Genomic DNA, 13,646 nt, shown 5'->3' on the forward strand with positions numbered 1-13,646 from the left:
TAATCACCCCGTGCCTGAATGTGTAATGTAAATACGGTGCTATGTAAAGCGCTCCAATACCTTCGGGTCGAGTTCGCGCTATATAAATACGCAACAAAATTAAAAATAAAAAAAACGGTGTGGTGTTTGCGCTTGGTACGGAGCAGGAAGTGAGGAGGGTGTTTTATACGTTGGGAAAGATTGTGAATGAAGGCACAGCGGGCTCACTATGGGGCATATCAACAACAACCGGCGATAATTATCGCTCAGCGCTCTTAGCGTGAGGATAATTATCGCCGGCTAGCGTGAATTTTTATCGCTGAGATAACGTGCTATTAGCAACGCTTATCTCAATAGCGATAAAAATCTACACGCTAACAGGCTAACGTGAGATTATCTCTGGAAACCCAGCGATAATCTCACGTTAGCTTGTTGATAGGGATAGGCAAACTTAGCCATGATATCCTCCTTTCATAGGATATCATGGCTAAGTCTGAAAATTAGCAGACGTAAAAAAGCAGCGTTAACCGCGGTTAGCGCTGCTTTTTTTGTCTCTAACAGGGTTAGCGACATTCTTGATAATAGGAGAAATGTCGCTTAGCGACATTTCTCCTATTATTTTACTCTGGAACGCCCCCTTTGCATCTCATTAGAGATGCACGGGGAAGCGTAGAGTAAACGGGTGCTAACATGCAAATTTGCGTGTTAGCACCCTGTTGTTGATAGGGTGCTAGTTTTATCTCTGCTTTTTTGGCTTTTAAAGCCAAAAAAGCAGAGATAAAGCCCTTGTTGATATACCCCTAGGTGATTCATCACGGCGAGAGAAGCCCTCAGAGTAATGTTATTACCGGTAAGTAATCGCAGCATTACTTATGTAGGAGCGCAGCCTCCTTCGAAGCAGAAAGAAGAAGAATGCTGCGGAGACTGCCCTGCCCACCCCCCTGGGCACCTCGAGAGCTGCCTTGGCCAGCATCCTTGCCTTCCAGGAATGCCAAGCCTTAACCTATGAAGGGTTCCATGGAGGGCGGAAGGGGTAAATGAATGAGAGTAAAACGTACAGGACAAGGAGGAATAATGCAAGTCCAAGAACGAAGCGCGTCGTGGGTCTTAATACCAGGACTGATTGGAGAACTCTTTAGTTATGACACGAGGTCACGTCTGCAGCTGTGCGCCTGACAAAGCCACAAAATACCCTACAGTGTGTTAAGCTTTTTTCGTGGGGGTCTGTGGGGTGTCTGCTGCGGGAAGAGAGTTGATTCTTCCGGATTTGTACAGAGTGAATGAAATACGAGTGTTATCGAGGGAGTTGAAGGGTGGACTCCGGTGTTTGCCTCAGGCAGAGGGGGGTTCCTTCCACGGACGTGAGGGAGGGCGGGCCGGCTGCCTGGCTCCTCCCGGAGGGAGGGCGCGGCTCCAGGGCTCCCTTTTCTGCAGCTCAGAGGGAGAGACAAACAAGCAGCGGCCGGGTTAGGAGAGAGGGGACTGTCTAGAACCGAGGAACCAGGATTTGAGGAGCAGCCGGAGCCATGGAAGGGTAGGAGATACAACCACCCGCCACGCCTGTGCACTGCTCTCGCCTAAATGCGCGGCCTCCCACCCCTCCGGGAGACCTTCCTCGAAAGACTCCCCCCACCACCCTCCCTCCCGAAGTTTAGGGAAAAAATGCTATCACGGGAGGCATCCCGCAAGCCCCCCCCCCCCCGCCCCGCCCCCCCCCCGATTCATTTGCCCCCTAGACTCCTGCCTCGTGGGCGCCTAAAGCCACCTGAGACGGAGGCAATTGTGGAATGCACAGGGAAGACCACAACGAGGAGAGAGAGGGGTGTGAGACTCGGAACACTGATTTGAGTGGGGTCGCCCTTTGTGGATAGGAAGGGATGTGTGGGAATGTCGGCGTGTGAAACTAAGACATTTACAGGTCCTTGGAGGGAGGGTGTGAGACTGAGAAGGACAGAAAGAAACACTAAAAGGATGCAGACCGGAAAGGAGGGTGCGAGAGGGCTGAAATGATGGGTGTGTCTCAGTCTGGGAAGGACAGTGCTCTCAAATTTCCCGGAGTCGGTGCGTGAGTTGCTCTTCCCAGCTTTGCATTCTGGGATATGTAGTCCTTGTTTTATGGTGGAATAAGTAGGACGACGAATTCCAGTAAGCTAAGTTAAAAAATGGACTGGCTAAACTTGGGAACTCTGCAAAATGCGGTGTGCGGAGTCCATAAACAGGCCGTGGAGCCCTGCCTCTCAAGGCTGTTCTGAGCTCTTGTATGTATCCCACCTATCTTATGTTCTTTAGAATGGCTCCATTGTAAGGCGAGATGCATCTATAACGCATCACATCTAACTTGCACGTCTCTATCCCTCGATACACGGAAAAAGTAATTATCTAAAAAATAAACTGACCGGCTCCGATTGGCGAGTAGTTAAGTTTGCTATCCTCCACTTTCGGGGCTTTCTCAGGCTTTGCACCCAAGTCCCGGCATTCTCTAGTTGTCCCCTTGAGACTGACGTCACCAGTCCCTTTAAGTGTTTGCTGAAATGCTACCTTCTTGGAAAGTACCAACATTACCATTCCAGTACTTCTTCCGGTTGATCTTGTTATTTAAATGTTAGAAGAGGAACTCTGTTACTGGATTTTGGTTTATGAAATGTTGCTTAATCTGTCAGCTGGCTGATCGTGTTTATTTGCTTAATGTGTAAAATCTACGGCTTTGTTGAAGCAGCTGTATTGCTGTGGCACAGGGGTAATTATTCGGTATCGGTTCTTGAGTTTAAGTAACGTTTAAACCTCCCCTCTTTCTCCCCCAATGAGTCTTCCAAATGCTTTTGTTTAGCGTATCAGAAATGTTTAACCCCACGGCTTCCCTCCTATAACCACACCACTGTAATATGTTCTACTGATTTGTAACTCCTACTGCTATTTACATCAGATGTGTCTGAAATTCTTGTGAGGTACCATCATGTCCTCTGGGTCCTTGTTTCAACAAATATAAAACTTTACTGATCAACAGAGGGAAGGGGTGAGACCATGGGGGAGGGGTGACTGGGAAGGAGGAAGCTTGGGACCGGCAATGGAAACTGAGCCTGTTTAGGAGGAATGATGGATTTGAGGGAGTGTAGGGAAGTTGAGGATGAGGCCTGTGACACTAGTAGGAAAGTGTCCCTTTAACAATTGAGTGGTAAGCTATTTTAGTTGTGAGAATGGGAGGCAATCGGTTTGGGTGAAACCTGGGAAGTTGTGTGTGTGTGTGTGTGGTTTAAGACTGAAAATTGGAGCCGGTGTCCTTGATAAGATATGCTCTTCCAACACTACTATAGTCTGTGGGGTGGCCAAATTTCTTGGTTGGGCATGGCTATTGAGACAGCGATCTATTAATTCCAACTAACCTTTTTAACTTCCAAAGCTGTAAAATTTAATAAGTTCTTAGATATTTATTGTATAGTATCCAACTGGATTTTCTTATGACATGTTTTTAAAATGAATTTGTAAATGTTTGTATGTACTTTGTGCTTTTATGACACTACATGTCGAAATAAAGCTTTATTGACTGATATGCGGTGTAGGTGTGAATGGAAATTGTAGCCCCTACTAGCCTGTTCACCACTGAGAAACATAGGCGCAGTGAGAGCTGGAGGGCGCTCCTTCTCTGTGAAAGCTCCCATCCTTTGGAACACTTGGCCTTTGGCCATTAGAGGCTTTCAGAAGGGCTGTGAAGACCTGGCTATTTTCTGTCTAACCTCTGTCCTTCTACCAATCTTCCTTTTTTCCGAAACTAGCGCTGGCACGCCCGTTGCTGGGGCAGCCATGCGCTTTATAAATACTCTGACATAACAGTGAGATGCCAAAATCTTGGCCATCATCGCTGTTGGGATCTGTGATCAAGTGCTGTGCTAATAATACAACCTCTCTTTTTAGGTCGAGCCTAGAGCAGCGCATGCGCTGCTGCTCGACTTTTAGTAAGGGGCTCTTCAAAGTGCTACACTGTGGCCTAGAGCTTGCGTGCATGTGCGCAGGCACGCGCTTAGGAGCAGAGGCGCTATATGGCTTTCCTCTGTTGTCATGGGTCATCCGCTTTCAAGATACGAGAGCTTTCTTTCACATTCCTGAAGTCGATAGCTTCCTTGTTGCTCTTTGTTACTACAACTGTCCACAAGGTGGTGGTGTTCCCACATAGAATATGGAAGCTACTTAATATAGACAACATAGAAGTTAATACGGCATAGTGTTGCTTCCTGGCCAGGATTGTATCAACACTGTTGGTGTTTGTATGTCTCTACCGTTTAAAAAAAAAATAAGCACATGGCACTCGTTTTTCCAATTGCAAGCATGAATTGAAATTTGCACAAACAAAAAAAAAAAAAATTCACAGCATAGATATTTTAGAGACGCAGAAATACATTGATAACATAAAATGCATAGAATTTTAGTCGAGCAGCGGCTTTCCTCCCTCGTTTCTAAGTTGTTTCCAGAAACAGTTTGAGGTATTTTCATGGCAACGCGGCCATAGCTGGGCCTTTACTCGCTTATGAAATGTCGTCAATTAGTTTCAAATAAGACATTTCTTGTCTCTCACAGGAGTCGCGTTTCAAAACCCTAGCATGCTCAGACTTTGGAATCGCTTCAAAACCCTAGCATGCTCAGACTTTGGAATCGCTGTTTACACTTTATGTCCGTCTCCTCTTACCATCCACAGAGATTAACAACACTACAGACTGGCCGAAACAACACACTTCCACGCCCGAAGGAGACTAGCAACCCTCGCTCCAGCAGGGAGAGGGGATACTTCATTAAGCGCCTTGGAACCGGACCCTTCGCTAGGAAACTACCATTATTTGACTAAATGCGGCTAATACTCCCCGGCGTAAATTGCTTTTGTGAGAGAAAAATGCAGAGTTCTAGAGAATCTAACGTTACAGGACATGTGCGGAGCTGTCAAATAAATGAGCCCTTTGAATATCTTTTTTTCAAGTCCGCTTCTGGCAGTCCTTTTCAATCCCGGCCGCCACGCACTGATCTCACCCTTGTCCCTCGAATCCAAGGAACGGAGTGACGCGAAGCAGCCTTCTGAAGCCTGTTGTGACCCACAAAACCCAAATCTGTTTTCCTTTCGGGTCTTTCAGCTGTGTGGACTGTCCGCCTCGTCGACAAGTGCTGATGGCAGGGCTTTCACTCCATAGCGAAGTCACCTGGTTATTGAGTGCGGGCACCGACGGGGGAAGTTCATTCTGACATATTAATTGAAGGATGTGTCTGTGTTGCTTTTTCTCAACAAGTTATGTGCGCCTTTCTGTCAGTCTAATGTGCTTGACTCTATCCAATAATGCCTTCCCCAACATAGTGCCTAGAAGGACCCATATCTTGCTTTGTACGCCTGCGTTTAAAACGCTTGTGTGCCTAGCATGATTCTTTTCTATGGCCAGTCAGGGTCACTTAAATAATCTACAGAGCGGTTATACTTTGGTGCATACAATTACATCACTTTATAGCGTTAGTTTAATTGTTTACAGCATTATTGGCATTCCTATCTTCCATCTTACCTTTAAGGGTGAATCAGTATTAAGGGTTAAACAACCTTCGAGTATCAACCTGACAAACTTATTTTTTTAAAGCTAAACTGTTTGTTTTCATCAGAAATGAACTGTTCTTCTATATATGGAGTGTTTGCTCTCTGAGAGCACTGTCTTTCTTGGGAGACCCGAAAAGAGCTCCCAGGATGTGGAAAGAGCAAAGGTGATTTACTATAGAGTGCTACTCACCGAAAAGCGCTTCCAACGCCTCGTCAGGGCTAGTAAGCGCTATATAACTTTAATCACAATTACTATTAGTGCCGCAGGCCTCTTGCACAGTTTGTTACTGCACCTAAGGGCATTCCAAGTATTTCTCCAGTGCTTTATCTTTACCAGGTCGATCTAATGAGCGCTATTTAGGTGTAGGATAACGCCTATAGACCAGTCTTTTAATGCTGCGAGCCGAGTAATTATACAAGTGCTTGCCGTACTTGCGCCTCTTTATTTCCTGCCCATCACCTGTATTTCTAAAAGAAAAAAGATAGTTTCGCCTCTATATTTATTCACAGTAGTCACTGTTGATGATCCGGCGCTTCTCCGCAATTTGTCTTTCAAACTCACGGATTGTGTCCTCTACTCAGCTTCGGGTGGGGGGGCGTGTGTGCATAGCCCTTGTCCATAAACCTTATAAGTGTTTAGCTATGCAACAGTTGATGTTGTTGCATGAATTATATTGTGCTGTATAACTAAATACTTATAAGGTCCCAAAAGCGAGACCTATTTGCAATGCCAATGCTTGTTTAGGTTTGGCATGATAGCGCTGTTGTTTCTGCACCTTTATGTGATCAAATAGCTTTTTAAAAGCACCACCAAGGGGTGCTTTGCCTCTGCCCACTTGTTGATGCCTTGAGTACACCATTTGATTGGGCGGAAGTTGTGTGCTTCCACTGCAAAAGATGCTTGAATTGTAGTTTTTTCTGTTAGTTGTTTATGGTGACAAAGTAATTATGTAGGCCATAGGCCCGATTTTGTGTCCTATTAAAAGCTATTCTTAAGGCAGACCTATTTATTGTGAAAAGCGTATGTGAAAAGGACCACTCCTATAGGGATGGTTTTATGATACCTCAAGGACTTATAATGTGGCTAGGGTTTTGACATGGATTTATCACTCTGACCAACCCTGAAGGATTTTCCTTCTGAAAATGTTTTTTTTTTTTTCTAGGCGGGGTTGCGTACTGTATTGCTAATTTTAGGCATATTGGCAAATTTATGACTGTGTGCCTGAAGGCTACCTTATAGGCAAGCGTATGCTCAACACGGGCATTAGCTGCAGATGGGGGACAACCCTGTGAGTAAGACTACGAGCTTGATTGGTTTGTTGTGAAATGTTATGTCAGATGCCATGGGTCTGATCTGTTTATTATGGAAAACTGCGACAAAAGTAGTAAGTGTAACTTATTTATTATGTAAAGCATGTATGGAAGGCAATCGGCCTTTAATTTGGTATTTGTATCACACGGAATTGAAGGCTGTAGACTGGCACGGGAGCTTATAGATTACCATAGTAGGCAAAGCTGTTGTTGACCTCCTCTAACAGAGCCTGGTTGTAGAAGATTTGCCATGTGAAGATCCTTGCAAGCCTTTTTAGTTCTCGGCTAGCGAAGGCTGCGCTTGCGCAGTCTCGCTCGTGAGATTTAATGACTTTGAGAAGTGGGGCTTCAACCTGCCCCTCTTCTCTCCTCTTCTCCATTGGCTCTCGCTCGCGAGATTTAATGACTTTGAGAAGTTGGGCTTCAACCCGCCTCTCTTCTCCATTGGCTGGCCTCTTAAATGCTGGTCAGCCTTTGGAGAAGAGCTTTGTCTCTCCAAACAAGCCCCGTCTCTTTCGGATTCGTGGGCGTGTTTTTTCGATTAGTTCTCTTTTTTTAACACGCCCATAAGACAGCGAGTCTACGGAATGTCTTGCTCACGCTGCCTACACGCGCCAGTCGGCTCTCTGGTTGGCAACTACCAAATGAGCACTGTGATTGGTGGACCTTGTCAACCAATCAGAGAGCCTACTGTTGCGTGCAGGCAGCATGAGCAAGACACGCTGTAGACTCGCGTGGTGCGATGCAGCCATTTTCCCCCCCATCGGCTGGCCTCCTTGAAGAGGGCTGCCCTGCACACCGAGGTGAGGGCAGCCGGCAAGCGGGAGCTCGCGAAATCCACTGAGAGGCTCGCGGCCGCCGCCTCCGAGGCTGCCTGGCAGAAGAGCAGCGCCATCATCGCCCCCAGAAACACGGTGACCAGCAAACTCCACATGTAAGTCTTTCCCCCCAGCTGTTTGGCATGATCCCGTTTCAGGCGCTTTGAACAGAATGTGTATTCTGCTGTTGATTTTTGTTGTTGATACAGTAGTGAAATTAATGATGCGCGAAACGGTGAATTGGGTCGCGTTATCTATCTGGTATTTAGTCGTTAGGAGGCAGCGCGCTTAGCTTAAAGGTTTTGATCTCAGAACGGAGCAGGGGGCAGAAATATCAAGTCATTCGACATTATTGGAAGGAGGTCTGGTTTGCTGAGCAAGAGTTGCCCATGTGTGGAAACACCGTAACAGGAAAAACTCCTACCCCATGGTCCATGTTTACTAAAAGGGTGTGATCCTCAGCAAGTCACTTGTGTTCGATCTGGTCTCTGGCACCCTTAAGTTGGGACAAGTGACCACCCCCCTTCCCCAGTGTCACACCATTAACAGGAAAATGTACAATTACATTTCTAACGAAAATATGAATCCCTACAGCATTGGCCACGTAGCGCTCACAGAATGTCGATTTATTGCTATGACCCGGATCATTGATCTTGGTTGGAATCAATGATCTCAGTCACGGCCCGCAGCTGGTAAAGAAATATTCTCCCACATTTTACTTCATGTTCAGTCACATAATGCCAACCCACTAAAAATCACGAGTTAGGTAGTCTGCCTGTATCGTAAAACAGGGCATGGAACTTGCTTGCGCTAGACAGAATCACGACACGAAAGTTGTTTATCTCAAAATGTACTTCCCCAGGGGGTTGCTGTTTGAACATGCAATTATATATCTGACAGCTCTCGGGAATCTGCTCTGCGTTGCAGACAGAAACTCGACGAAAACCCCAGCATTTGTAGATACCTCGAGGGGGTCTCGTACTCCGATATCGGATGTGTTTTTGTGACCTAACTCGGTACTACTCATTGAATCTATCTCAGAAGGATGAAAGGCAGAGTGGGCCCGCACAGATTTTAAACCAGAGACCATCGGGGCAATCTTGCATCAGTTCAGTGGATGTTTTAGTATACATGTCTATAAAGCGCCACAGCCAAACACCTGACAAATGATAGCGCTACGAAGTGGCATCATCACAAGTCAGCGCCTTACTAAATAAATAAGGGAAATGCTAGCGGTTTTGGGAGGCCTTTGAATCATTTGAGACCCCTGCACAGATGCGAAGGAGGAAGGGTTCGGCACGGGGCTTTCTCCCAAAGTAGTGGAAGTGTCCGCGTTAATCTGTAAGTGAAGGAGGGAAAAACATCACGAACAATCCACTGCAAAGTGCAAACAAACCTAGGGGATTGCCTCTCTTCGTGCCGGACACGCCGTCTCAACTCGTCGTCTGTACTCGTCATCTTGCGTCGTGCTCGCTTTGCCCCAGGACTGCGGGAGCATTGAGGGAGGTTGCCGGTAAGTCTTTCAAGTCCTCCTACCCACATGCCTCCGCCACCCACCCCACCCGAGTGGTCGCGGGTGACACTGGTGCTTGCTCTGGGCTGCCCTGGGGGGCGCGGGCTCTGGATTGTCGGCCAGCTAGCAAGCTGCGGCCTGGCACTCTGGTTTGGGGGTGCATGGGCCTTTAGCTATCTAGAGTCCCTTGTCCCCGGCACTCTCCGGTTCCGCCTCAGGGGTCTACCCCTTATGAGGTGTTGAAGTGCTTTTCGCCGGGTAGCACGCTACTCCAGAATCCAAGCACGATTAGTGGGGAAATATGAAATTAATTTGAGCGGTGGACATGCCTCACTTGCCTTACTACAAGTACCAGAAGGCCCTACGTCTGCGCGAATTAAACTGGTAGTCCGGTCGCTCCATGTTGACTGTACACAAGCACTAAAGTATTGGGCTATGGATTTAAAAACAGTGTATGACTTGGTTTGTAGAATCCGTTGATTTCATGATAAAAAACAGGCCCGGAAACATTGTCATTCTGACACTGAGTAATCTGGCAACTCTGTGTGTGTGGGAGGCGCTGTGTGTGTGTGTGTGTGTGTGTGAGGCTGTGTGTGTGTGAGGCTGTGTGTGTGTGTGTGTGGGAGGCTGTGTGTGTGGGAGGCTGTGTGTGTGGGAGGCTGTGTGTGTGGGAGGCTGTGTGTGTGGGAGGCTGTGTGTGTGGGAGGCTGTGTGTGTGTGTGGGAGGCTGTGTGTGTGTGTGGGAGGCTGTGTGTGTGTGTGGGAGGCTGTGTGTGTGTGTGGGAGGCTGTGTGTGTGTGTGGGAGGCTGTGTGTGTGTGTGGGAGGCTGTGTGTGTGTGTGGGAGGCTGTGTGTGTGTGTGGGAGGCTGTGTGTGTGTGTGGGAGGCTGTGTGTGTGTGGGAGGCTGTGTGTGTGGGAGGCTGTGTGTGTGTGTGGGAGGCTGTGTGTGTGTGTGGGAGGATGTGTGTGTGAGGATGTGTGTGTGTGTGAGGATGTGTATGTGTGTGAGGATGTGTATGTGTGTGAGGGTGTGTGTGTGTGTGAGGGTGTGTGTGTGTGTGTGTGAGGGTGTGTGTGTGTGTGGGAGGATGTGTGTGTGTGGGAGGATGTGTGTGTGTGGGAGGATGTGTGTGTGTGTGAGGGTGTGTGTGTGTGAGGATGTGTGTGTGTGTGGGAGGGTGTGTGTGGGAGGGTGTGTGTGTGTGTGTGGGAGGGTGTGTGTGTGTGTGTGGGAGGGTGTGTGTGTGTGTGTGGGAGGGTGTGTGTGTGTGTGTGGGAGGGTGTGTGTGTGTGTGTGGGAGGGTGTGTGTGTGGGAGGGAGGCTGTGTGTGTGGGAGGGAGGCTGTGTGTGTGGGAGGGAGGCTGTGTGTGTGGGAGGGAGGCTGTGTGTGTGGGAGGGAGGCTGTGTGTGTGGGAGGGAGGCTGTGTGTGTGGGAGGGAGGCTGTGTGTGTGGGAGGGAGGCTGTGTGTGTGTGTGGGAGGGAGGCTGTGTGTGTGGGAGGGAGGCTGTGTGTGTGTGTGTGGGAGGGAGGCTGTGTGTGTGTGTGTGGGAGGGAGGCTGTGTGTGTGTGTGTGTGTGGGAGGCTCTGGGTGGTGGCTCTGTGTGTGTAGGTGGCTCTGGGTGGTGGCTCTGTGTGTGTGGCTTGCTCTGTGGGTGGCTCTGGGTGGTGGCTCTGTGTGTGTAGGTGGCTCTGGGTGGTGGCTCTGTGTGTGTGGCTTGCTCTGTGGGTGGCTCTGGGTGGTGGCTCTGTGTGTGTAGGTGGCTCTGGGTGGTGGCTCTGTGTGTGTGGGTGGCTCTGGGTGGTGGCTCTGTGTGTGTGGGTGGCTCTGTGTGTGTGGCTTGCTCTGTGGGTGGCTCTGTGTGTGGGTGGCTTGCTCTGTGGGTGGCTCTGTGTGTGGGTGGCTTGCTCTGTGGGTGGCTCTGTGTGTGGGTGGCTTGCTCTGTGGGTGGCTCTGTGTGTGGGTGGCTTTCTGTGTGTGGGTGCAAATGCAAAAGGTCTCGCATTTGAGCATGATTAAGCTATTGGCATTGTAAATAATGCCGTTTCTTTAAATGTTTTAAAAACATAAACAAAAATGTCATCAGCAATGCCAATAGCTCTAACTTTAACAATGCCGAGACCATTGCATTGTAAATGCTTGTTGTTAGGAGGTGCACATGACTGTAATGTTCACTGTAATAATCCATGTTGGGCCCTCTTAAGAGGGTTTGCGTTTTGTTTTGCTGACAGTAGCTCTGTGAATTTTAATTCTATGACTGTATGCCTGGTGATTGCCTTGTGGGAATGCTTACACTAACTACAGTAGGTCTGAACTGGTGTTAGTGACATGGCAGTAGTAAATTTTGTAGGTCTGATTGGCTTATTGGGAAACATTAAATGGGGAAATGTTGCCATAGTTCTGATCTGTTTATTGTGAAAGTTTATGAGCAAGGCATAGACCTGACATTTTAATTTAGAAAAGCCTATGTCAAAGCCGGTAGGCCTTGATGGGTGGATTTATTTCCCTTTGTTAAAGCCTGTAGAAAGTTATTTTGTTACATGGGTTATCATAGATTTTACTAGGGATCACATAGTTTGGTGTTCTCTCTGACAGACCCTGGTGGTAGAATGTTTGCACTGTGATAATCCTAGATAGGCCTTTTAGAATTGATTGTGTATAGTTTTTCCAACTTTATTTTTGTACATATTTGTAATTTTAAGACTGTATACTTGATGATCATAGCGGAAAACCATATGCTGAATGCAGCAAGTCTGACCGGTGTTTGTGATAATCGTGTCTTCAGCCTTTATCATTGGATTATTTGATTGGGTTACGTTTTGTGATATGCTGTTCTCTGATATGTTTATTATGACTAAGACATCTGCTTGGCTTATTGTGAAAATCATAACAGGCTTTTAAGAGGGTGGGTTGTGTTACAATGTGCCAAAGTCTCTACAGATAGTATTTTTCTCCATTTCATCTCAAGATTTACCATAGCAGGGAAGGGTTTTGGTGTTTCTTTGCAGCCTGTAACAAACATTAGGGGTAGAAGATTTGCACGATGATAATCCATGTTAGGAGGAACTGGCCAGTTTAGTTGACTGGCTTATGTGCAAGAGCCTAGCAGAAATGTCTTCAAGAAAATACATACATACTAAGCAGCTTTTATCTCAACCCTATTCTGCCATTGCTCCGAGTGTCATTCACTTTCTGCTTCTACCCATGAAAGCAAACTGCAATCCGGTAAACCACAGGCAGTATTGCCCTATGAGCGATGGCTTTTTGAATGATCGCAATTGCAAGCTCATTTAAAAATGAGTGCGCTTCCGTACTAGATTTGGTGAGCCAGTCCATTAGTTTCCTTTTTTTTTTTTTTTTTCTATTGAACCCATTTATTTTCTTAATTCCTGATTATTTTTATTTAATTTTTTAGAGCATTCAACAGCTTCTCAGACAATGCTACTGGGCCACTTTCAGCAACTTTCATCTACAGGGTGCTGCTTCCCTTGCAGCCACCGATCTAAACTGAGTGGCCAACTTGGAATAGCTTTGTTCATATTGAGTCATTGTTTTACTTTTCCAAGATGTCTGCCACATTTAGAAGTATTATCAGCCGTCCTGGGTCAGAACAACTGGATACTCTAAGCTCAATCCTATTTCAAGATCGTAAAGATGTTTACTAAGCGCCCATCATGGAATACTATTGTGCATTGTATATAATTTGTCTTACAGATCCAAGAAAGCAAACCTATTGCTTCTAAATGTGGTTGCCATATTGGAATTTTAAAACAAAGAAACACTATGTACAATACCTTTTTTATAAGATGATTCTTTGCATGTATTTATAATTGTTTTTATTTTAAGCATATTCCCAACACTTTTATGCAGAGGCATTTTTTCTTTATTTTAGTTTTGTTCTTTAAATATATCGTGCATATGCTTGTTAAGTTTGTGTCTTTTTATGGATGGGTAAGTGGGAGGAATGGATGCATGAGTGCATTTATGATGACTTTTTGAGTTTCTAAACACACCAGTGACTGAAGAGCCACGGTCATTCATGAGCCAGACAGACCGATTGGAATTGCAATGCTCACTAAAAATGTGGATTGTTAAGGGATCGAGGAAAGGTGAAAATAAAAACTTACTTTTAGCTAGTAAGTCCATAATTTCTGGTCTTCCAGTCATACCCCTAGGTCGGGGTTCAGTTTTTGTCTCAGTGATGGTGCCATTTTAGGTCTCCAAGCGATGAGACCTACTAAAGGGTCATAATGTAAAAAATCTAGATAAAATTCATAGACAAGGGGCCTTATCACAAGTACGGCAGTCCACAGGACCGCTGTACTCTCAGTGGTGGTCCAACCACCACTGTGGGTCCACCTGCAGAATTATGAGTGTGGTGGTCTGACTTCAGCTTGGATCCTGCAGCAGTCGTGCATGGGAAATGACTAGGAATATGCTGGTGGTGCTGCCGAGCACATTCCG

At 46.7% G+C, this 13,646-nt stretch overlaps 1 protein-coding gene across 1 annotated transcript in view; it reads left to right on the forward strand.

Annotated features, from left to right (window-relative positions):
- Positions 1 to 1,378: 1,378 nt before the first annotated feature.
- LOC146797465 (protein SSUH2 homolog) overlaps positions 1,379 to 13,646 on the forward strand; it is a 219,989-nt gene continuing 207,721 nt past the window's right edge. The window contains exon 1 of the mRNA XM_085624491.1: positions 1,379 to 1,513. Coding sequence (XP_085480617.1) covers positions 1,506 to 1,513 — 8 coding nt within the window. The 5' untranslated portion in view covers positions 1,379 to 1,505. The remainder of the gene's footprint in view (positions 1,514 to 13,646) is intronic.

Source organism: Triturus cristatus, chromosome 9 (assembly GCF_964204655.1).
Source record: "Triturus cristatus chromosome 9, aTriCri1.1, whole genome shotgun sequence".
Classification (NCBI taxonomy): domain Eukaryota; kingdom Metazoa; phylum Chordata; class Amphibia; order Caudata; family Salamandridae; genus Triturus; species Triturus cristatus.